The sequence below is a fragment of the Dromaius novaehollandiae genome, chromosome 1 (assembly GCF_036370855.1).
Source record: "Dromaius novaehollandiae isolate bDroNov1 chromosome 1, bDroNov1.hap1, whole genome shotgun sequence".
Lineage (NCBI taxonomy): Eukaryota > Metazoa > Chordata > Aves > Casuariiformes > Dromaiidae > Dromaius > Dromaius novaehollandiae.
The window spans coordinates 102,124,682-102,148,447 of NC_088098.1; the positions used below are offsets into that span (position 1 = coordinate 102,124,682).

General features: G+C 38.6%; 1 protein-coding gene across 6 annotated transcripts in view; it reads left to right on the forward strand.

Moving 5' to 3' along the window:
• Positions 1–22,444, forward strand: part of EPHA6 (EPH receptor A6) — a 533,966-nt gene extending 511,522 nt beyond the window's left edge. For 5 of the 6 annotated variants that reach the window (XM_064522371.1, XM_064522378.1, XM_064522375.1 and 2 more), the window contains 3 exons: positions 6,766–6,959; positions 9,304–9,453; positions 12,429–22,444. In XM_064522371.1, coding sequence (XP_064378441.1) covers positions 6,766–6,959; positions 9,304–9,453; positions 12,429–12,543 — 459 coding nt within the window. In that variant the 3' untranslated portion in view covers positions 12,544–22,444. Of the gene's footprint in view, positions 1–1,344; positions 1,469–6,765; positions 6,960–9,303; positions 9,454–12,428 lie in introns of those variants that run through there. The other variant, XR_010392099.1, reaches the window with a different exon arrangement.
• Positions 22,445–23,766: the final 1,322 nt, after the last annotated feature.

Genomic DNA, 23,766 nt, shown 5'->3' on the forward strand with positions numbered 1-23,766 from the left:
TCAGAAGCAAGGCTAAACACAGCCATGGCACTATCAGCCTATTCTTCCTGTCTACACTGTCGCAAAACCTAACTACTCTGCGTGGCAAGGAATGCAGTTTGTATCAAAATGCATTTATTGCCTCAAATTGCCTGCCTTCCCAAACCAGTAGGTGTGATGGTTGGTTTCACTGTGAGCCTTCTTTAGGGGAGATTCAACAGAGCATGAGACTGGGAAAAAGGCACTAGCGCATCAACACTCACTGAGTAATAAGTAAAACTCCATGTGCAGCTCGACAAGGGAGGCTCACTGGGTTGTTCCCCTTCCCTTCCACCCCAGTCAGCGCTGGTTAGTCGAGGGAGCATGCTACTCATAGAGCAGCAATGGCTCACAGTCCTTCTTTCTGCTGTTGCCCCAGCGCATCCCATGAGCATTATCGTGGACTTTTGCTTGTTTTTCCTGACCACGTAATGGATATTTCATTTCTCCCTTCCCTCTGCAGCACCCCATCTGTGGGGTTTTATTTAGAGATTAGTGAAGCCCAAAAAGCCGGAGATGCTTCTGAACAAATTCCTCCAGGCTGGCTGAACAAATTCCCCCATGTTGCCTGGTTTCTGCATAGTGTCTGGCTGCCACAGTGCCAGTGCTTCCAGCTGCAGTGACACCTCTCCGTAACTCAGTCTCTGCCCCTCATTTTGCCACTCTGCTTGTCTAGCCCCAGGTGATCGGCAGCTATTAATGACTGCAGCTTCAGGAGGCATGGGGAAGAGAATAGTTTCCTGCTGTATCATTGTGTCTCACTGCCACATGGTCTTGTGCTAAAACGTGGGGACAACAGTCTCTGTTCCTGTTGTGAATGATTTCAACTGGTGTTGGGTTAACTCTCTCGGAGGAACTCAACTGCTGTTGTCTCTTTTACTTTTCCTGTCATCGTCACACTTCTTTTCACGCTGACTCCATTACCCAGCCCAGCTCTTGACTGCTTCACTGCTACTGCTGCTAACCGGGAAGTGGGGGACGGAGAAGTGGAGAGACTTTCTGTCAAGTCTATCCAGCTCCACTATTCACCCTCAGAGGAGAGGTTTGAATGACTTATAGGACCCTTACAGAGACTGCAAGTTGCCAGGTCAGAATAATGCACAACACAGAATTGCAGTCTGTCTGTCTTTCCCTTTTGCTGAAGCAGGCTTCAACCTACCCTCTTCCCCTCTGTCACAACCTAGGATGTATTTGGTCAAGACCATGCCAGCAGCAAGAATTTATAAAGCAACCTCCCATTTAGCGTATATTAAGTGTTCTGCTACAGCATGAGGATAAGACCATTAATTATTCTTACATCCGAAATATAAGTATCTTTTAACGCAGAAGAATGATGGATGCTACTTACGCAAATGATGCTGACTCCTGAGCGCTTTCTCCAATGCACAGCACAGAGAGCTCCTCTTCTCCGGAGCCCTACCCACAGGCTTTCAGTTCTGAAATGTTAACAGTGAGTACCTGTGACCTGCTAAATATATTTAGTGACTCGAAATGGCATTGGGAAATTTCAAGTTGTTAGACACATTGTAAATCTTACTTTGCTGCATATTGTGACATATATTTTACTACAGTAAATTACTCTGAATTAACATGAGCTTATTTTGCAGAAATAATAGTACCTTCCCAAAGGTCAGTGATACTGTACATAGAGCAGGGAAAGTAAAGGAGAAGGGCATGCACTAAACAGATTCATAAAAGACATACTATGCAAACTATTGTTGAAAAAGTCTTGTGTAAGTATAGTCACAGGTTCTACTATAGCAAAAGATCTGCCAACATTAATGTTGCAAGACTCCAATTTCTGGGATTTGTGTTCTGATCATAATAAAACTCTGTTTTAGTTAGCAATAAAATACTTATTTAATTGGATGGGTTTTTTATAGAGTACTAAAAGTTTTCCAGGTATAAACTCCACAGGTCTTAGATACTTCTTCATATTCTATCTTATACATTGCTTTTCTAATTAAACAGCTTTTGGAAATTAGTTCACTTAATGGGCAATGGCTAAGCGAGTGATGTTTGAGATGAGCCACAGCTGCCAGTTAAAAGTTTGTTTCTTTTATTTATAACACACAAGCAAATGACCTACCCATCTCTACCCAAAGGGTGGAAAGGGTAAGAGAAGTCAGGTTCAGGGCTATCTGATGCTGTGCCTATTTGCTATACGAACACATCTTCAGTCAGATGAACAGTAGGGCTGAACTAACTGTACAGAGTGTCTCTTCTTTCACCACTCCCAGCAGTCACAGAGATCAAATCACTAGGAAAAAACCCAGGTAGCAGAGATTCAGAGCCAATGTGAAGAGAAGTGTTAAACTGATACCTGCCACCGGAATAAAAACAGTCTGATTTTCAGAGACTAAAACAGTTCATACCTATCAGATCAATACAACACCTTTGCAAACCTAGTGTCCTCTATTTCTGTTCCTAAACAGGGATTTGAAAGCTGAACTTCAGGCAACTGAGTTTGAAAATGTCTCCCATAAATTTTTTAGCACTGTGAACAGTATAATGTACAGTATGAAAATGCTACTAACTTTGAGAAATGTTCTTGTTTAAGTAAATAACCATTTTATTATTGTGATAAGTCACTTCAGACCTGTGGTAGTGCTGATTAATGCACTTCTTAGATGTGTGGCAGGCACCAGAGGTGTCCATTAATTAGGGCTGCTGCACAGTCTGTTATGTCTTATTGCTTAATTAATAAACATTAGCTAAGATATTGAACTTTCCAAGGAAACTAGTGTGCTGATGAACAGATTGTGCTAAGAGCCTGGCTTGCTAATGCTCATGTGAGGAAAGGAAGATTTATATTCAGTGGATTTGGTATGTAGAACAGCTGTGAGCGAAGTCTCCTGGGACACCTGTTAGAGGCCACTCTATAAATTATTGCATGTTACAGAACTACAGTATTCCAAAAAGAAGGAATATTTAATGGATTGTAATCAATATGCAAGAAAACTACTGTAGGAAACAGAATAAAAGTCCTTAGACTTGTGACAGTTTCCTGCTACAGTAATAATCACTTTGCCCAGTATATTTCTTTCAAACCAAAGGTATCAAAACACTTGGCAGGCACCTGGGATTGGCTCCGTACCATGGGGCATGAGCAGCTGCCTCTCCATCCTGGTAGATTTTTCAGATGTCAGCAGGACACAGGGGCAGCGTCCCTCTGGACTTTCTTCTGACTCAGTCTCATTAAAAAATCTGTCAGTTAACTTCCAAAAGTAAAGTCTGTATTACTGTTGATAATGAAACTATCAGAAAGACTACAGCTTAATTTTCAAATACCATTTTTGCCAATTTCAAATGATTTCAAAACTAAGGAATACATAAATTTGATATAGAAGGCCATGAAACATTTTTCAGATCATTTTTTGTATCACAGTTACTGTTTAATATTAACTGACTTCAACCTATACAGCTACGACTAATATCAAACAAAAATGCCAGTAGGTATATTTAACAAGCTCCAGCCGTTAATTTCATGTGTGTACAAAATATATAAAAAGAATGTTCCCCTTAATAAACATAAAGCCTAAGCATTAAAAAGTACAGAATTAGTTTTGTTGCCTTTAAAAACATTCCCTTTCCCTTATAGCTTATATTTGTACTTGACAAAAAGATTTACTTATGAAAATTCACCCTACCCATTTTACTCACCTTAATGCTGACCCGCAAGGTCTTCTAATGAGTTTTAAATGTACTCTTCACTGAAAAGAAAGCTACAGTCTTCTTCTCAGAGTTTGATTGCAGCATAAAATCCTCTAATTTTTACTCCTTTTCTTTTCCATCAAGTGTTTGCCACAAAACCAGAACTAGATAGCAGTAATCAGCCTTTTTGTTGGCAGAGTCAGGGCTTTGTATGTGTAGAAACTAAGCTAAAGTTGCTATTCTTTTAGGTTGAAATTGATAGGATATTGCTTTGCCAGCATGGAAACACTTCTGCTGATTGCTAGAGCTTTTGCTGTATCCTTTTGTAGATGCAGGCATTTAGACTTGTTTACTATTAATGTGGTACTTCTCCAACGTTAATCCAGTAAGGAAAAAAGCATTGAAGAGGTCTTAAAATAGATAATCTTTACATATTATATAATATATAATTATATATTACAAAAAAGTCATGCTTTTCCTCTTCTTAGGTATATGGATGTCTAATTCCTCAGTTCAGCGATAGGTGCTATGCAAGGAGCAAAAGGAGAGTGCAGAATAAGGAACTAAAAAGTTCTAATTCTTCCTTTGACATTTGACTCCCATTGCAGTATTAGACAGCCCAAATTACATCTTCACTCTCATTTCCTAGACTCTAACAATAATAATGTTTTTCTCACAGGGATACTAATGAGGCAATATTTGGAGTTTATTTTTAAAATGTGCTGGTATTAATGAGAAATTACAATTATCCCAGTAACAGCTGGCATTTCTCTTTATACTGAAAAGTTCCTTTTGAATAAGAGAAGAAACAAAATGGACTGTAACTTCTTTCTCAAAGATACGGTGAAACAGAGCGTGTCAGAGAAAATACAATGTCTGGGAAAATGTGGTTGCTTTTGTTTTTTTCCTAGATGATGTATTTCAGAAGAAACCTCATCAGTGCGCTATTGTTGTGTCAAGCGGATGGCATATGTCTAATAAAAGGGGTGCAGCTTTTCCTTTGACTTAAAAAAAATTCATTTCAGAAATTCATTATTTGCAGCAAGTGTACTTAAGACCATGATAGCCACATTTCTGGGCTGCTAGGGATTGCAGCTTCAATAGCAAGTATCCAGTATGCTGTACCCAGCATTGTAACAAGTACCTAGGTTTTATGAAGCCACTTCTGACAGACTGCTTGAGAAACTGGATTTTTGACAGGTTTGTGAGTAAAATATCTGTTATGCATGTGGGATTGAATTTCACCCATCCTGAGCCTGTAACAAGAGCAATCTGAGGGCACATTCAGTGGTAGGAGGCAAGGGTTTGGAGGAAATATTTCGCTGGCAGTCTGATGATATTTTTTTCTGAGAGCAGCCATTTTGGCAGCCCAGGTTTTGGACCACTGAAGTAAATCCCAGGGAGATAAATTAGTAGACAGAAAGGCAGGTGGAAGGATTATCATATTGACCTGTAGTTTACCCCTAGGCGTCACCTCCAAATGTGTGCAGCCAGTCCCAGCTGTACGTATGCGGTCTCTCCCTACTCACAGGTGCACAGAATTCAGAGATCTCCACGGCAAATTATGCTCCGTTTTGAGTAGCCTGTACCTCCTAACGCTAATGCAGACGGGTTTGAAACTTACCCTGTACGACCCCAATTCCCTGTAGTGTTGCAAACACCTGTTTTTCATGCGTAAGTGTTCCTGCCAGGGGACAGGAGGGCTGCACTCTGTAGGCTCAGGTCACCTACTTTTACAAAATTCAGACCCCCAGTTGTGCGTAGCTACAAGATTTTTGTTCCTCTCCCTACCATGCTGTAAAAGGGAGCTGAGGTCCTAATGCAGCTTCATTACCGGTATTTGCATAATGCCTGCAGCAGAAGCATTAGGCATTGTTACACAGAGCCAACAACACTAATTCAGAATTCAGAAAGAGAACAGAGGTATATTCCAGGATAATAACACCAAATATATTGAAGCTACAGCTAGTGCTATAAAGCATTGATTTGCTGTAAATAGGTTAATGTACCCCCTTCCAGCTGCATTAATACAACTGCAGCATGTACATTCATCTGTGTGAAAATGATAAATGTCTCCTTACTGCACAGTGGGTATAAATGCAGTGGGTATGTTTCTCGTAAGTGTGCTGTATTATAGTAAATATTGTGTACAATTATTTTAGCTTTAGAAAACATTCAGCATTGTCTGAATTTTTATGTGCAAGGGATAGGTTTGTTTGGGAGGTTAGGTTTGGGTTTGTTTTTTTTTTCCTGAGCAGCCACTTAGTATCTTTCCATTCTTTTATATGCAAGAAAGCATGGCAGTGTCATTTCTATCAACATCCCCACTGCTACCACCATTTATTTCAGAATCTAGTAACCATTCCTCTCTCAGGTTTTAAATCTTACGTAGAATCAATCCAGGTGACTTTTCATGGACCTTACCTGGTTCTGCCTCCTCCTATCACGCAGGGCTGCCTAGTGTGCTTTTCAGACAATGTTATTTGTTACCAGTGTTACTAAAAACAAGCCTCCCTTCAATTCCCACCAAATGTAATTTTCCATACATGTGATTTATTTATGACATCAAATCCGTTTCTTTCCAAATCTCAGCTGAAGACGTGTTTTTCCACCTCTGCCAAAGCTGGCAGTTTTACTCACTTTCAGTGAATAAAACTGCCAACTGGTGAGTAGGGTGTGAAGTAACACCTTATTTTTTTTTCTTTTTTTAAGTCATAAACAGCTTGGATGTACATTTTTCTGAAAGAGACTGTGCAAAATAATGTTGTGCTCTTCTCTGCTGTGTGGGGTATATTGCCTGAACTCATCATATTCTAAAGATCAGCAGACCCAAATTATCACCAAGTAAATTTGTCAGACGCTGCATTGCACATTTGCAGTGCCTCACTGTATCATGACATTGCCACACGTTGTCATGATACAAATATTAAGGCATCCCAGTATGTGATGGCTCATATGAGATTAGTATGTGGCCCCGTGACTCCATTCAGTACAATACCAACCTGCAGGTGGATGAAAAAGATAGTGATACTTATTCTTTCTTTCTGCATTTAATTCTAATGCCTCGTAATCATGTGCATTATATTTCTTCAGGTTATACTGTCTATAGAAGAAGGTTACAGGCTTCCAGCTCCCATGGGCTGCCCAGCTTCTCTTCACCAACTAATGCTTCACTGCTGGCAAAAAGAGAGGAACCACCGTCCAAAATTCAGTGATATTGTCAGCTTCCTAGACAAACTGATCCGCAATCCAAGCACCCTTCATACCCTAGTGGAGGATGTACTTTTGTAAGACTCTTTTCAGTATTTTTTGCTTGTATAATCCATGACGGCTATCATTAGATGTATTACAATATTAGGTAGGGGTGGGAGAGAAGGGTCAAGCTTATGGAGTTAGGGGGGTTCAAATAATTTTGCGGTGTGTTTTATTGTAGTACACTGTTGCAAAAGGACTTTTTTCTGAAGCCATGTGGGTGATATTAGGCATTTTTCTTTTTTTGTCTGAGCTCTGTCTGTTCACTATCTATCATTAATCTTTGTGAATCTCCTTGTTCAGTTTTCCAGTGCTTCTCCTATGTGTTTGTTTTCTCTCTGTAATTTTCTTCTCCATTCAGCGTGCTGTTTGACAGTGCTCAAGCAGTTTGTGAACTGCTGTGGAGTAATTTCCTGCAGAACCCAGTTGTATCTTAGCTTGCTCAATCTGTGTCTAGCTGCAGAAGATTTATCTAGCTGCAATAAGAGATTATACTATTACCAGTCCACAACAAATTCTTGATGATGTTGTCCAAAGCTTTTCCCTTAGTAATATAACACAAATGAATGCAGCCACAGTAGAGGCAGAGCTGTGGTGGAAGACTGTCAATTTTGCAGTGATCCAAGGGCCCCCTGGATGTCAGCTGAAATCAGTGAAGCTACAGTTGGCCTCGCTCTGTTGGTTAGTTGAAATTCACCTTAAGCTAAAGGTGCTTTCACTGCTACCCCCTAGGTCAATAGGAGAAAACTCAGTGCCTCTAGGCAGGGCTGGCTTTGTTGAGAACTGTAGTGGGTTAAGAGGTGCTCAATATGGGTTTGAAGACAGGCTGAGAAACAGGGCAAAAACCGAGCCTGGTAGCTTGCTGTGGGAACAGTTAAAGGGAGATGTAAACCTGGAGTTAGGGCTACAGCAAGTGGGTTACCACAGTCGCGTGTGACCTGTGGGATTTAACATCCCTGCACTAGAGTTAGTGGTCTCACATACACACATGCGTGTGTGCAGACACACACACACATGCACATACATACATATACATACATATGCACATATGATTTCTTACTTATACCCAGGTCATTTTATTCAGCATAGAGTAACGTCCTTCTATTTACTTTTATTTTAAAACTTTAATTACAATTTAAAGACTCACGCCTCGTCTCCAAAGTTGAGCTTTTATTGAGCTCCTTTGCTTGGATAGGTTTTCTTCTTGCTTGAAAATGCTCAGTGCAGATAATCTGAATGGTTATTGTGTTACTGGTATTTTAATTTATGACGCCAGCAGTTTTTCTAAAGGAATCACAGAATAATTCCGACTGAAAGGGACCTTGGCAGGTCTTTAGCCCAGCCTTCTGCTTACAGTGTTTTTCTGTCTGTCATTTTCTCTTCCTACCATTTTAATACACAATTGAGTATCAGTGTGTTTATGTATTCCAAAATGTGTGGTTGAAACTTAGTATGTTACAGTACTAGGGCGTGTTGCTTCCTACCTTCTGCACAAGCTGCATTCCATCAGTCAATGTTGGCTAGTTTTTGCCATGTCAGTTTTCATTTGAAATAAATTGTATTGTTCTTCTAAAGACTATCGCGAAGCTCTTACAAACAGCTGTATGCTTTTTCTGCATTCTGTTCCTACAGTTTCTCTACACAAAACGTACAAAGGCCTCACCAGCACAGTACAGAATAAAAGACTGGAAATATATACCCCAAAATTGGATTTTTTTTTCCCATCTTTCAGTTTCAGTTGCAATAATATTAGGAGAAAGAACCAAAACAGAAATGTGACTAAGTTAGCTCTTTTGTTTTTATTTACTACTCTATATAATTCTGTGTGAAAGCAAAGATATAAAGCGTTGTTCTTTTTGCTTTCGTAGGTTTAGTTCTGTAGCTGGTATAATCAAAGTGTTCCCATTGCATAATAGCAATAAGCAGACATCTGTTTTTCTTTTAGATAAATGTAAAAAGCATCATCTTTCAGTGTGTTAATATTTTTAAATTGTATCTACTATTATCTCAAGTTAAACTTTGTTTTCTCTCTACTTCAACTGCTGTATTATCCTGAAAGCATAAGATCGGTAAAGGAATAGTCCGTGATAACAGAAATACAAAGAGCGGGATAGGTCTGTTCCTCAGTTCGTCACTGAGCTGCAGTGCTTTAAAAAATGTATTGTTTAAGAGTCACAACGTTACAGGCTAACATATGATTTGTAAGTTTTAGACGATAGGATAAAATCAAACTTTGGAGAACCTCAGTTAAGAACTGATCTTTACAGTTTAGGGTCCTCTCTCATTCCTTCTGCCTTCTAATAAAAATAATGTCTATGAGAGTAAATAAAGTGTCCTATTTTCTACTTCTTTGGTAACCTTTGCATTTTATTTCTACAGAATGCCAGATTCACCTGGTGAAGTTCCAGAATATCCGTTGTTTGTCTCAGTTAGTGATTGGCTGGACTCAATAAAAATGGGTCAGTATAAGAATAACTTCATGGCAGCAGGTTTCACAACTTTGGATATGGTTTCAAGAATGAGTATTGAGTAAGTATATAATCTCTTATTCCTGTAGTGGTTAATCTGGAATTGTTTGGATGCTACCGTTATAAAATTATTGTGATGTATGGAATAGTGCTTTCATTTACTTTCCTAGGTAAGCTAATAAAAGATATAGTTCTTACCAAAGCAGTATAGGAGAAAGATGCAATTGAGACTCAGAACTGATAGTTCATTCTGCGGCTGTACAACGCACTACCAAGCTGGGGCACTGGGCATTCTTACGTGTGTCTTGGGAAATCCGTTTTGATCTGGACCACTGAAATCAATGGCAAAATGGTTTCTTCGTTTGTTTGAAAAGCATCACGCATTCTTCATGTGGAAGTTGTTCTGTACCTTGTTGCCTTTCTTCAAACTATCTCCCTTTCCACTCTCTCATTTTTGAAATGAAAGGACAACGCACAGTTTTTAAGGGTCTTTCTTCAAAGCGTCTCCAATTCCACTCTTATTATTGAAATGAAATGAAAATAATACACACAGTATTTAAGGATCTGGGCAAACTATGGATTTATATGGTAGCATAATAATATTACCTATTTTGTTCTTATTCCCTTCCCATTAATTCGTGATCTCTCATTTTATTCAGGGACTATCTATATTAATTCCAATATCCAGGTTCTCACAGGTAATGGTCAGTTAAGATCCAGTAATTTTATATGTGAAGTTAGGACTGATTTTTTTCCCATGTGTGTCGCTTTGTATTTATCTTCACTGAATTTCATCTGCCATTTTATGGCATAGTCACTATGGCATAGTCATAGTCAATATAGTCAAAAGATCTTTCTAAAACTCTTCACAGCTAGCTCTTTCCCTTACTACCATGAATAACTTCATCTCTCTCCTCACCTGTTTTTCCAGACCATTTACTGATTTGGTGAACAGCACAGATGCCAGCATAGGTCCCTGCAGATTTCCATTGATGACTCCATTGTAGGAATGGACAATTTACTCTTAACCTCCTGTCTTTTAACCAGTTATTGATGCATGCAAAGACTTTCTTAAGCTATAGCTCCTTATTTTCCTTATAAACCCTTGATGAAGGATCTTCTCTAAAACCTTACGGAAATCCAAGTAGAGTATGTCAAATGGATCACCTTCACCCATACGTGTGATGACTCCTTCATAGCAAACAAATAACTGTAAAACAGGAATTCTGTTTTGCAAAAGCCATAGTGACTTTTCTCAAATAGATTATATTTACCCAGGTATTTATTAATTATACTCATTATTATAGTTTCTGCTATGCCCTATACTGAATTCAGGCTCACAGTCCAGTATTTCCCCAGATCTCTACTGGGAACTTCTTATTTTTTCTGGCACCACATTTTCCACTATGGAAAGGCACATTAAAGCAAGAGGTTACACATCCCTGATAGTAATTCCATTATTCCATCCTTGAGCTCCTTTAAAACTCTTGGCTAAATATGATCTTGTTCTGGAAATGTGTTGCTCTTTGGGTTTTTTTAGTTTCTCCCATAATCTCTCCTGCAGTCACTTTAATTTCAGACAGATCCTCTGAAAAGTTCACCATAAAGGTGCTGGCATGGGAGTCACTTCTTCAGCAGGGAATACCAACTCAAATAATTGGTGTAGTCTCCCTGTAGTGGTCAGTCTTTCAGTGCTCTTTCATACTCTAATCATCAATAGGCTCTACAGACACACTGGCAGGCTCCTTGCACCCAGTGAGTTTGCAAAAAGGTTTATTATCGATTTTATTATTAGGTGCCTTTTGCTGGTTATTCCTCAAGTTCTTTTTTTTGACTGCCTTACTGTGTTTTTACAGGTAATCTGCCTAACTTCATCATCCTTTCTAGTTTCTTCTTTTATACACCACTTCAGCTTTTTGAAAGATTCCTTCTTCAAATAATCTCCTTTACCCTATTCTTTAGGCATGTCAGCTTCTCTTTGAGCTTTATCTGGCCTTTCTTGATAGGTGGTATGCATTGCTCCTACATTTCTAACACCGCCCCACCTGCAAGGGTTTATGCTCTTAGCTGCCTCTTTTAGCTTCTCTTTAACAGGCTAAATATTTTTGCATAGTCTCTGCTGATGATAAGTGTTGTGTATGATCCCCCATATGGGTGTTAAGCCTAAATACATAATAGTTGCTTCTACTCAGTGGCTCTTCATCTGCAGGATAGTCTGCAGGTGACTTGAACTGCAAATCTGGAACCCATAAGGGTCACGCTTCATCTTGTGGGCTCCTTAACTAGCTATATCCTAAAACAATATGCAATGGCTATGTTAATGTCCCAGTGCAAGACTTGCACAATTGACAGGCCATAACTGAAATTTCCTGCCCTTGCTGCCTCTCTGATCTTTCTCAGCATATTGTAGTTGGTGATATTTAGAGAACAACTGAACTAGTGGACTGCGCTGGATGCTGAGGGCTGTTGACTTTGTTCTTGACAGCATCACACTCGGATGTGCTGCCCACGCTGTGGTGCAGGGCTAGATGAGATGAGGGTGAACTGGGAAACTGGGAAAACTGGGTCAAGCAGGTAGACTCACTGCTATGCTGATCTTTAGACCATCTCTCATCACCATTCCCTGAATTATCAAAAGCATAATCTCAGGTATTCCTGCCTCAGGACTGCAAGCGTGAGTGTATGAGCTCTGTTCCCCTGCATGTATGAGTGGGGAAAAAAATGTTACTACTACACTACTAAAAATTGGCTATTAGAGCTCACTTAGGTTCTTATTCAGGGTTTGGAAGAACTACTTCACTGTTAATACTACAGCAGATAGCAATATTCTAACTACAAGATTTTTTTTCTTAGATGGCTGTCTTTAAAAATGCAGAATTGGCAAATGCAGAAAATGTGAACGTTTGCAGCATTCTTATGTATCCCATTCAAGAAAGTAAACTGTCCTAAAGTGGAGCAATTCATCATATATTTATAATCTTGTGTGCAAGAGGCTTTGCTATACTTGCATCCATGATGAAACTTTTTATCTTACAGTGACATCAGAAGAATTGGAGTTGTACTCATTGGACACCAGAGACGAATAGTGAGCAGTTTACAGACTTTGCGGTTACACATGATGCACATACAGGAGAAAGGATTTCATGTATGAAAGTACTAGAATCAACTGTGTTTTGTGCCTCAGCATTTCTAAAATGGAAAATATTCTCATTCTTCCCTTCTGCTCTTCCCAACTTCAAGAACTGCAGTCTCCTGTTCAGACTATAAAAGTACTTCTATGTTAATGCTTCCAAACTGGAATTTTTAATCACACTGCATAGTTCCTTTGTCAGTTATCTGCCAATAAAATCCTGGCCTACTGCAAGACTCTTGCTACACATTGATGAATAACTCAGCATGGATGTGTAACTTTGTATAACAGTTTTGGGGAAACTTTCATGAACTTATTTGAAAGTAGCAATCTATTTGGCCTGGTGTGGCTTCTTTATCGATGTATTTAGAGTTTGCTGGTAGATCGAAAAGTATTTGACTTCTTTCATGTTCTGTGACCAGGTAACTTCCAATATCCAATGTGCAATCAAGGAGAAGTTTGACATAAATATTTATTTTATCCCTTAATTAAATCAGAATGTATGGGTCCTATTGTTACATTGCTTTATAATATTTTAAATGCTGGTAAGCTGGTGCCTCAAAATGTTAGAATTCTTTGCAGCAATGACCAATGATTTCATCTAGCGAATTTCTATTGTGTGAATTGGGAGGACAGTGAGAAAAAGTTGTTTGAAATCGTAAGGTCTTTGATTTTGAATTACTTTGGCACTCGACACTTTTTATGCTTTAAATTGTAGATTAAGTTGGAAAATTTGTTTATTCTTGGGATTTTTCACTAATCGACCTTCTTGCTTCTACTCCGTGGCAAATTATCCCTGGAAAACTGATGTTTCCTTAGCCACGTATAAAACATGGTTGTCAGCTAGACTGTGGCCATGTAGACTTCAGAAAGCTTTCTGTTCCAAAAGTGCAGGCCTCCGCTACTTGAATCAAGGGTAGTCTCCATCAGTGGCAGTAGACCTTAGAAGGCGAGCCGTCAGTGGGGTGATGTGTTAATTCCCATAGCAGCAGATCGGCCATACCATCCAGCTGAGGGCAGTGCTACAAATACAAGCTAATGCTGAAAGTTACACCCTGTGGTATTCCGTTATATTGTATACAGGCAGGAAAGGAGACATAGGACAGCAGTGTAATAATATGTTGCCTTGAGTCTACTTCTAACTGCTTTTAGAAGTAAAACACAGACTCTGCTGAAATGGAGTTCTGGTTGCTACAGGCTAGATCTTCATTTAGTGCAAATATCTAAATGACATCGAAGATAATTATCTTTAGAACTCTTCAATAGCCATATTTACATGCAAGGAAATGGCTGCAAAGGCCTAACGTAATACTTGTACCTCTGTAAGACTTAAAGCTTTCATGTTTTATTCAGACAACTTAGACAGATGTGCTGGGCTACCTTTCCAAACTTGTGCATGGGATATGCGCTACTAGGAACTGAGAAATGAGCACATGTCTGCGTGCTGTAGAAGCCACGCACGGATCTACATGCATGTCACATGTAAACTGGGTGCAGAGGCTTTTGTTAAGTTATACATAGTGTGGAGGACTTTTGTTAAGTTACGTGGCATTCCACTATACTTGAGCATTACAAATCTTCAGTTAAAATGTGCATTTGGGCAATTAGTAAAATATATGTGTATATCAAAATGAATTAACTACTTTATGTAATCATAATGATATTCACTGCTTAATTTACAGCTTGCAAATCAAAGTGTATTTCCTGACACTGGGAAAAGGCTGTTGTATACCAGTGGCAGAGAAGGAAAAGCAGAAAGCAACTCAGAAAAGATTATGCTTCCAACCGGTTCACAGAGTAAGACACGCTAGGCCTGATTCACTGTTGTTACTTCATGTTGGAATAACTTCAGAAATTTGAATGGGATAACAGTAGAGAACTGAGTACATTTTCCTTTTTTCCATTAAAAAAACAGATTGAACTGAGGAACAAGTTTTCTAAAGATAAGGATTCACCAGTGCTCTTCAATGCCAATTTGATAAGAATGTTTAAAGAGGGGCAGTAGCAGTCCTACTCTAGCTACAAAGGTAATTTTATCAGCAAGAGTAGTCCCGCTGAACTCAGTAGGACTGTACAAGCATGCGTGTTTTACAGGATCACAGGCCTTTAGTGGAAAAAAAGTCTTTGTTCTTTTCTGTTACTGTCACTTGGAACATTCTGCCCCAATTCCACATCTGAATAATTTTGGTAAGGGTTCTCTTACGAAAAGAAAATTGTACTTACTTTTGAAGCCTTTTAAAATAATAACATCACAGAGTAATGTAAAATTTGATTTTCCTTTTTCCATTTTTGCCTGCCATTGCTTCCATGGCCAACAATGTGCCATCTGCAGAAGGAGCCCCTCTCACATTTAAATACATTACTGAGGAGGTATGAGTCTGTTATTTGTTAATGGGGTTTCAAAACTACTCATAATTAATCCAAACCATACGTGTGCACTATTTAATTCTCCTTTGCATGTTTATTCATTCCTGGTAGTGTGGATGCAAAACTGCATGTTACATGCACACAACCTGGATATGTTTCATGGAAATTAATTTCCAGATTTATCACACTACTGAAAATATATTTTCAATAGAACAAATATAATAACGATATTAAAACATTTATTAATCAGATATATTTTTTATATAAACAAGAGTTTGGGTAACCAGAAAGGAGCGAACAAGGGATTCTTTTGGTGAGGACATTTATTGAAAACATTGTAAATCCTCTCCAGGATTTTGTGGGTTTATATGGCTTGGTTTTTTGTTGTTGCTGTTGTGCAGTATGACACTTTTGTAATTGTTATCCTGATCAAATTTACATTTCCCCCATTCTAGAAACATTTCATTTTCTCTTGCTCAGCTTCCACGCCTACTATTCCATTTTCTTCAGTGCAAACAAAAGTGCCATTACTAGGGCTTTTAAAATTTCTTTTTGTTCATTAAAAAAAAAAAAAAAACAGGTGTTGTTTTTCAAATGTGTGTGTAATTCTGTGCAGGCCACAAGTGTATGTGTGAAATTACGGTAGCTTCCTTCGTTCCAGGGGATGCATTTTTCAAGTGAAAATTAGCTGTCTTTAGTCATCCTGCAGCTTGCATTGTGCAGTTAAGAGTTTAAATTTAACAAATGTAAGCAAATCCAGTAGGCTGTATTTGAAAATCTGGTCCACATTGCACAGTGCTTCATGACTAAAGCTACTTGTTTAAAGTTCACAAAATAAAGTGTGCATGATATGCAAGCCAAAATATGCATTAAAATGTGGGCATAAGGAAATAGTTCTTAGTTAGTTATTTACAAGTAAAATCCCTCTGTAGGCTATTCCCACAGATCTGATTGTCTTTCATCTCGAACAAAATCCATCCATCAGTACAAACTGTAAGCACTATCTGCAAAATGTGGTTTAAATGAGGGCCTTGACTGCTGAGCAGGGCCAGGTCAGCGTCTCTCAGCCAAAAAGTGCACTGTCCCCAGCTGTGCATCCCGTGGCAACCATAGTTCTTCCAAAGTTGGCTGATGAGCAACTCGGACGTCCCTGCAGCAGAGTGAGGAACTCATCTAACATGGAAACCACAGCAGTCATCCTTACTCAGGCCATGCCCACTTGTCAGTCAGAGCCCTGAGACCTACTGGGAGGAGATCTTCTCTCCTAATTTTGGAGGTCTGCATTTGAGCTAGTCATCCAAGGCTCCCTTTGAATCCGTGAAGAGAAGTGGGCCCCTGTAGGAGGCAAGTCATCTGAAAAATGTAGTTATTTACTTTTGGGTGAGATTAATTGTGCCAGAGAAGCACCTATTTCTCCTCGTTCACTGTGAAAGAGACCAAAATGACTAGCTCAGATCCAGGCATCTGTGTTCAGTCAGATGAATATCATGCCTTGATTGTATCTAGTTCTCCTGCTGAGCCCCTGAAAAAGAGAGGTTCTAGTCCATAAGGCTGATGTTAAAATTAAACAAGTAAGAGCAGAAAGTTTAGTAGATTTGACTCATGAGATGTTTTTGCATTGGATTTATTGAGAAGCAATGAGATTTTCATGAGGTGAAAGGAAGGGAATTGAGCTATGTAATCTAAATTTTTCTGAAATGTAAGTTGCCCTTTTCATTTCCCATGTATGTCAGTTCAATGGCTGTTCAGTAAAAGCTCAGCCCCATGTTCTGCTTTCTTTAAGACATCAGCCAAGATTTTTCAGTATAAGACAATCCTTTAACTGCAAATACATTCAACTATAAATTCAGAATAAATTAGTTGCTCTAGAGGAAGCATTCTGTGTCCAAAATTTTATTAGGTATTAGCTGGATTATTTTGATATGCAGCTCATAGATTGCAGTATTTTGATTTTTTTGTAATTTAAGACTAATAATGTTCCATTTTTGTAGCTATCATGAGCTTAATGCTGGGCTCTATTAAGTTCTCTTTCAGTGCAGCTTCATACAGGGTCCAAAGGTGGATTCTAAGTAACATACAGACTCCCTTTATACAGATGCAGTAAAGATTTACTATGTGGAACAGTTGGCACTGTGGAGGTGGCTAGTAAGAGTGTATTTACCAGAGCAACTTCTGTGTTAGAATGACCCTATGGGACTATTTCAGCAGCCAAGTTAAAGCAGCATAGAACGTACTTTAGCTTGCACTGAGGGCCGGTTACTAAATTTCAGCTGGCCCCACTGCAAATGGAAGCATGCATTCAGTTGTGGGTTCCATGGGACCCATTCTGGCAGTTGGGAATTTCTCTTACAAATGTATGGTAACTGTACCTACCCCTTTATGGTCTCAATCTGTCTTGGAACATGCTCTGCATAGCATGGAAAGGAAATAGTAATGAATGTGGCTGCAGTAACCATATCAGCCAGAGGACTCGCTTCTAATCCAATCGAACACATCTTTTAGAGTAATAAAAGTAAGAGTCATAATACAAGGTTATATTCTATTGCATCCTCTAGAAACATATTTAAATTTAAATATATTTGACTTATCATAGCATCTGTGCATAGTTCAAAAGCATTGTATTGTTAAACAATTTTCTTCCAGAACACCCTTGTTCACCTACTGATTGATCTTCCTTAATAAAAGGCAAAGATATTCTTTTTATAAAAAAAATAGACTTTTTTTTGAGAGCAAGAGAAAGATTTCTTAGGCTGAGCTAACACTGAGTAGTACAGTGATCATGAAATGTCCTGAAGAGATAAACGAATCTCAGCCCTAAAAAGGAAAAACGTCCCTGAAGACTAGAATAAGGTCCAAAGGGAAGAACTGTCCTTATTGTGCTAGAGAGCTCTAACAGAAACAAAAATGTTGCACAAAACAATGCCATGCATTTAGAGCTCACGAGTATCTTCTACCATCATATATTATATTTAGTAATGCACACTGCTCATCCATGAGTGCTATGGTTGTATATAGATCCTCAGATTAGGGGCCAGGCTATGTTGAGCACCTTATGGATATAAAAATAGTGTGTATATGTATATAAAGAATTGTATATATAATGTGTATCGTAATGCCTGAGATTTTTCAAACCTACAGAATTTAATTATATAACTCCCAATAATGCTAATGAGGTTTAATTGCACCATTGGCTTTGAAATTTTTAAGCAGCATGCACTGTACATGTATAGTATTTCCCAAACTTCCCTGGCTTGTTACCTATCTGGAAATGGACAAGCTCTCTTTTCCTCCACAGGCAGAAAAAAAAAAAAGTTTTTCAAACTGGCTTACAGAAAGCCGATGGTCACCTGATACTGGCCCTTCTAATGCCACCACACCAAATGCTTTTCTACCAATTCTTTTCCATGCACCCAGTTACTGTAGAAACCTTTAGTGATCATAAAGGGGAAGAGAGGTGCCCATGAGCCAACATCTCTAGCAGGATGTAGACCATTCTATAAAAACACTTTAAGTCCCTCTGCTGACGTCACCAAAGATGTTTAAACATCTTATAATTAAGTTATTTTCTTTTAAATATTCATTTATAGGCTCTTATGAGGTTAAATGAGGGAAATTTTCAAGGGAATTTGAGTGAGGATATGCCAGTATATACTGTAACAAAATGTGTTGCATTTTAGAAAGAAAAACAGACAAAAAACTGCTTAATGAAGAAACATGAGGTTAAAAAAGGTATAAAAATATATCTCCATATTTTATATGTGAAATAACGTAACAACAATTCACAAAACAAGATCTATTTGTATATATGTTTCTTTAAATATCCTACATCAGTATCTCTTACCTTTTTTCCTGCAAGGGACTTCCCAAGTACATCTTTTTTCCACAAAGATTTAGAATATTATCTGTTTATTATACCTGCATTGTATGATAATTTGATGACTTATACCCTTGGTTTTATGATAAGTAACCTTGAATCTATGATCAGAAAAATTGTATTTGGGGGAAATCCGCACTAGAATCCAAATACTCACTTCTGGTTGTGAACTGTGAAAAAGTGCCCATTGAATCAGGCTAGGGAGCATTTTCAGAATATCATCACAGCATAATGCTGTGAGGGTCCTCTACAGCAGCTGGAGGAAAAAATCTGCTGGTTCTCCAGGCCCAGCCTATGACAAAAAAACAGTACACCCATCATAACGCCCATCATAATTTAGATTAGAATCTCCAGTAAACACAATTTTCTCAACTTTTAACTGAAAGACTCTGTTCTTCATGTTGCATACTGGCTTTTTTGAGAGGAGCCCGAACAATCAGTAAAGAGTAGAGCTATCCAGTTAAGCAGTGGCTTACAAACTGACTTTTTAGCTTTCTCTCATTCAGACTGAGCTCTTCCTGACAGTGATTAAGAGGTGAATAGAAAAGCAAAACAAGAATAATTTTTTAATATGCTGAATGTGTTGAGCTGTATAATTTGTCATCAGAGTCACTTTATGAGCAAAAGGATTAGATGAAAACATGCAGCCAGTCTTTTAAATTTGTAGATTATTTTTGTTAGTAAATGCCAGCTTCACCAGTTACATTGTTGTCTTGTGAAGGTTCTGCTCTAAAAGACCTAGTATTTCCACATCCTGCTGAAGGATTTTAATAAACTTCTTGGCTGACTAGTTACTGGGACAATGATGTAACTTTGTGAGGAATTAAATGTTTCAGTGTCCAAAAGCGCTCTCTTGCTGTGATCAAAATTCATGAGAATTTGTTACTGACTTCAGTGGCAGTAGGATGAAGGCCTGAGTTACACACAGAGTATATAGGATGCAGCTCTCCAAATAAATTTTCTCTTCCCACTACTATCATAGTTCATTTGGTGTTAGAGGACCAACATTTATTAGGAAATACATTGTAATTCAAATTTATTGCTAGATTTTTTTGCTAGCATTAATTTCTTTGTTGAGAGTTACAACTTCTAGGATGTAGCTTAGTCATTCATGGTAAGGTCTAAAGTCAGTTAAATCCATAATCACATGTCAGTGGAATGAAATAGGTTTTTGGTCAAGACTTTCTATAGATTTGTATAGAAGGGATGACCTGCTTTAAAAGGGGTAAAGAGAGTGCACTGAGCATGAAAGATAATGCCGATACCTCAGTGAAATAGATTATGGTTCCCTTTGACATGGCAGAGCTGAGTTGCAAGATACAAAAGGTGGTTGCTGCACTGCTGTTTCATCTGCAATGGGCTACCATCACCGCATTTGGAATAAATAGTTTAAAACAAATGCCAAGCATTATACTACATATCTAACGGAAGCACTGTAGTATTTAGGAGAATTTTTTTTTTCTTCCTCTCAGAAAATTCCACAAACTCATGGACTTAAATTCAGGATAAAACTACCCTCCCTGTCAGACAAACAGAACCTACCAGAACTATAAAACCTTTATTTGTAGGATTTGATTATCTTTTTTTCCTAAACATATACCATCATACAATATGATCTCCCCTTCATAATAGCTGCTCTGATTATTTTCCCCTTTGAACAAACTCTGTTTTATACTCCTAGTGCATTTTAGTGTAAATTCTGTGATTTCTCAGTTATTGAAAGGCAAAACAGCAAAAAAATGAATAATGTCCTCCCAGTGGTTCTGTTTACTAGACTCTTTCAGTAAGTCCATATTTCAAGAAAATCATCCTGCTCTAAAATTCCTAAGACATGCACATGCTTCATTTTAAAACTTATGGCCAGGCTATCTGCCTCTCCCCAAGGAAGAGTTGAGTTGGCAGTATTTCATTTTAAAATGCCATTTCTTTTTTGCAGCAATTTCTTCTTCCAACTTTTCTACATAAGGTAGAGGTCTATTTCAGAGAAGTATGGGAAAAGTTGTTTCTAGGTTAACCCTGGTGAAGGAACTGGATTCAGTCAGTACTTCAATACATGTTGTTCTTAGCTAAAGCTTTGGGTCCTACTTCTGTTGAGGTCAATGCAAAAATTCCCTCATGACATCAGCTGGATCACACATGGTGATGCCATGACTGAAAAACCCACAGACTAACAAAAAGGGCTTGTTCTTGTTTGGTGCAGTACAACTTCAGCTCCTAGTGACTTCAGTAGCAACAACAGGCACTCTGCGCTTCTCAGGACTGTACCTGCGGTTTAGCAAAGAAAAAAAGGCTTAAAAGGATCATGCGAAACCATATTTACTGAAAGGCAATGTATTATCTTCTAGCAAAGCAACCTTTAATAATCAAGTTGGCAGAAACTGCTTTAATTTTGTCATCAGGTTTATAAACCTGTAAAACAAACCATTTTCACTTACAGAAAAGATACAAGAAAAATATTTGATTAACTTCCAGAAATTAGCTTTGATTTTCTCTTGGAAGATAATGTGGTTGGTATGTTTTCTCAGGATAGCCTCTATTTCTGTGTATTGGTTTTAAACGTATATGAATTAAAAGGGGTTTTAATCTCTGCCTCTTCTGTGAAATTAGACTGTATACAATTAAATATGACTGCTTTTCATAGTTTGCTGTTCTAGCATAGCCATAAAATGTATCAATGTATGTGTATATATGAATAACTATTTGATGACAAACACTTAGATTATATATTTAAGCAGCCATGTCAAAACTTTAAAGGTAGATGGCTTCTAAAGCAACAATATAATCATGATAATACTTGCGAAGTATTTTACAAACAAACAGTGGCCTCAGCACAGATCTTGTATCCTTATCAGTACTCTGAAAACCACTTTTTCTTTGAAGATCCCAGATAGCATTTGTGTTTTGCAGTTGCTTCCTTTCCTCTTACCAAGATATATTTGAATAATGACAACTACCTGTAACTAAAATCTTCACCATTCATCTCACAGAAAAGCAACCTTGGTACTATACCTCTAAGTTGTATCTTCATTGGTCTGAACTTGTGTAGCACTGCATACAGCAAGCAAGATCTACTAATTCTGAGAGACTGAACATTTCACAGCTGGTATAGTTGTTTTCCCCCTGGGACTGCTTCACCATTCGGAATGACTTTTCTTCATGTAATATATCTCCCATCTATGTTCCAAGTCCATTTTTCTTTCTGTCTTTTAGCCAGTTTATAACAGTATAGTAGGAATAGCCATGAAATAACAAGCTTAATATACTGATTTGCAGTCCTAAGGGGAATTTACATTAGAAGTGAAGTTGTTCATATTTACTGAAAAGTGGTGTTATCATTTTTTTTATTTCTATTATTATGATACTATGATGTTCCATGTAAATTTTCATGTGCTGGCATGCCTACAAGTTAATAGTGTAATAGAATGCTCAGCTCTCAACATTAGGATGTTTTTAAGGTGAATTGCATTACATATGCCATCTATTTGCAGAAAGAATATGGGGTTTGGCAAAGCTACCTGCTGAGCAACATAATAAGATTTTTGTACAAAGTACAAGTTACTGATTATTATTGTATTTTATTTTTCTATGATTTCCTAAGAGGCATTATCAGGTCTTACAGATGGGGTAGACCTGTTTATTAAGATATTTATTAGCAAATAAAAGTTACAGTACTGGTGGTTATTTCTGAGTTGATGTTTTTGTCTTGCCTTAATTTATGAATAAGATGATACCCAGTGAAGCCTGTCATACATGATCATGCAAAAACACGGTTGCTTAACACAGGGTATGTTCTAAGACTTAAGGTACTTCAAGGTGTTGGGGTGGGGGAGGTTGCAGCGAAAGAACACTTTGTGTTCTAACACCTACCATTTAATATTTACCACTGTAAGTTTCTACCACTCTTGCTCTTCTCCTCAGAGCAGAAGTTAAGACAGTAGACTGAAAGCAATGTGTACCATGGGTGAAACTACACTGATTTTTTTTCACAATGACAGTTGGAGCTCTGTAAAGGAAAAGTGCTTCTTCAAGCCAAGCAGCAGTACGGACCTTCTTTTGGAAGGCAGGGGCAGACCCGTGCTGCCCACGTCTCACTCACTGCTTACCTTCTGTTTGAAAATGAAGGACAAACCCAGATATGCATTTTAGATCCAGCATTACAGAAACATAGTGAGGGGAGTGCAGGGGGCTGAGAGTTGTTCCCGCAGGTTGGCTTGCGCTGCCTCTGTGAGAAATGAGCATGGGACAGTGTGCGGGGCTGTGCACCGAGGACTGCGCTCTGCTTGGCAGCATAGGGTCTGCAGAGCATTGCTCGCTCTGAACGTGGGGAAGGGGATGTGGACCATCTGTGAATCCCACAGTCCTATGAACACTGCAGCAGGACAGAAGTGAGATACAGTGAGGAAAGCCGGTGCTACTGTTCCCAGTAAAGACACAAGCTGTTTCAACTGCACCCCGCCAGGGTGCTTTTGATAAGCACAGCAACACAGGAAGTCACAGTACTCATTTTTACAAAATTCAGAACAAATCTGGCCTTTAAATGTAGGTATGTGGCAGGAAGAAGACAGGCTTTTAGGTTGTATCTGCTCCATTTTAGAGTGGGAACAAGTCAGTTTATGCTTGTGCAGCAGACCTAGCACAAGACAGTCCGACTGGACTATGCTGCATAGCAAATAATTAACAAAAATGTTTTTCTCTATGCCTTGTCTAGCCTAAGCAAGCTGCCTTCTCAAACTCCAGTTACTGTAATTACCTAAACCACAGGCGGGCTTAAGGCTTTCCCTGCACATTGTACATCCACCAACTGCCCACATAGGAGCATGGGTTACTGCGAACACCTGACCCTGCTACCTTCGTCTCTTGTTGATATTAGGCTTTTCTTCGTACATTAAGAGTAATCGCCAGGGGCATGTCTCTGAGCACTCCTGCTGTAGCAGTGCTACAAAGGAATGCAGCTCAGGGAAAGACAGACCTCCACAGGTGCTGAATGCAGAGCACACGGTGCA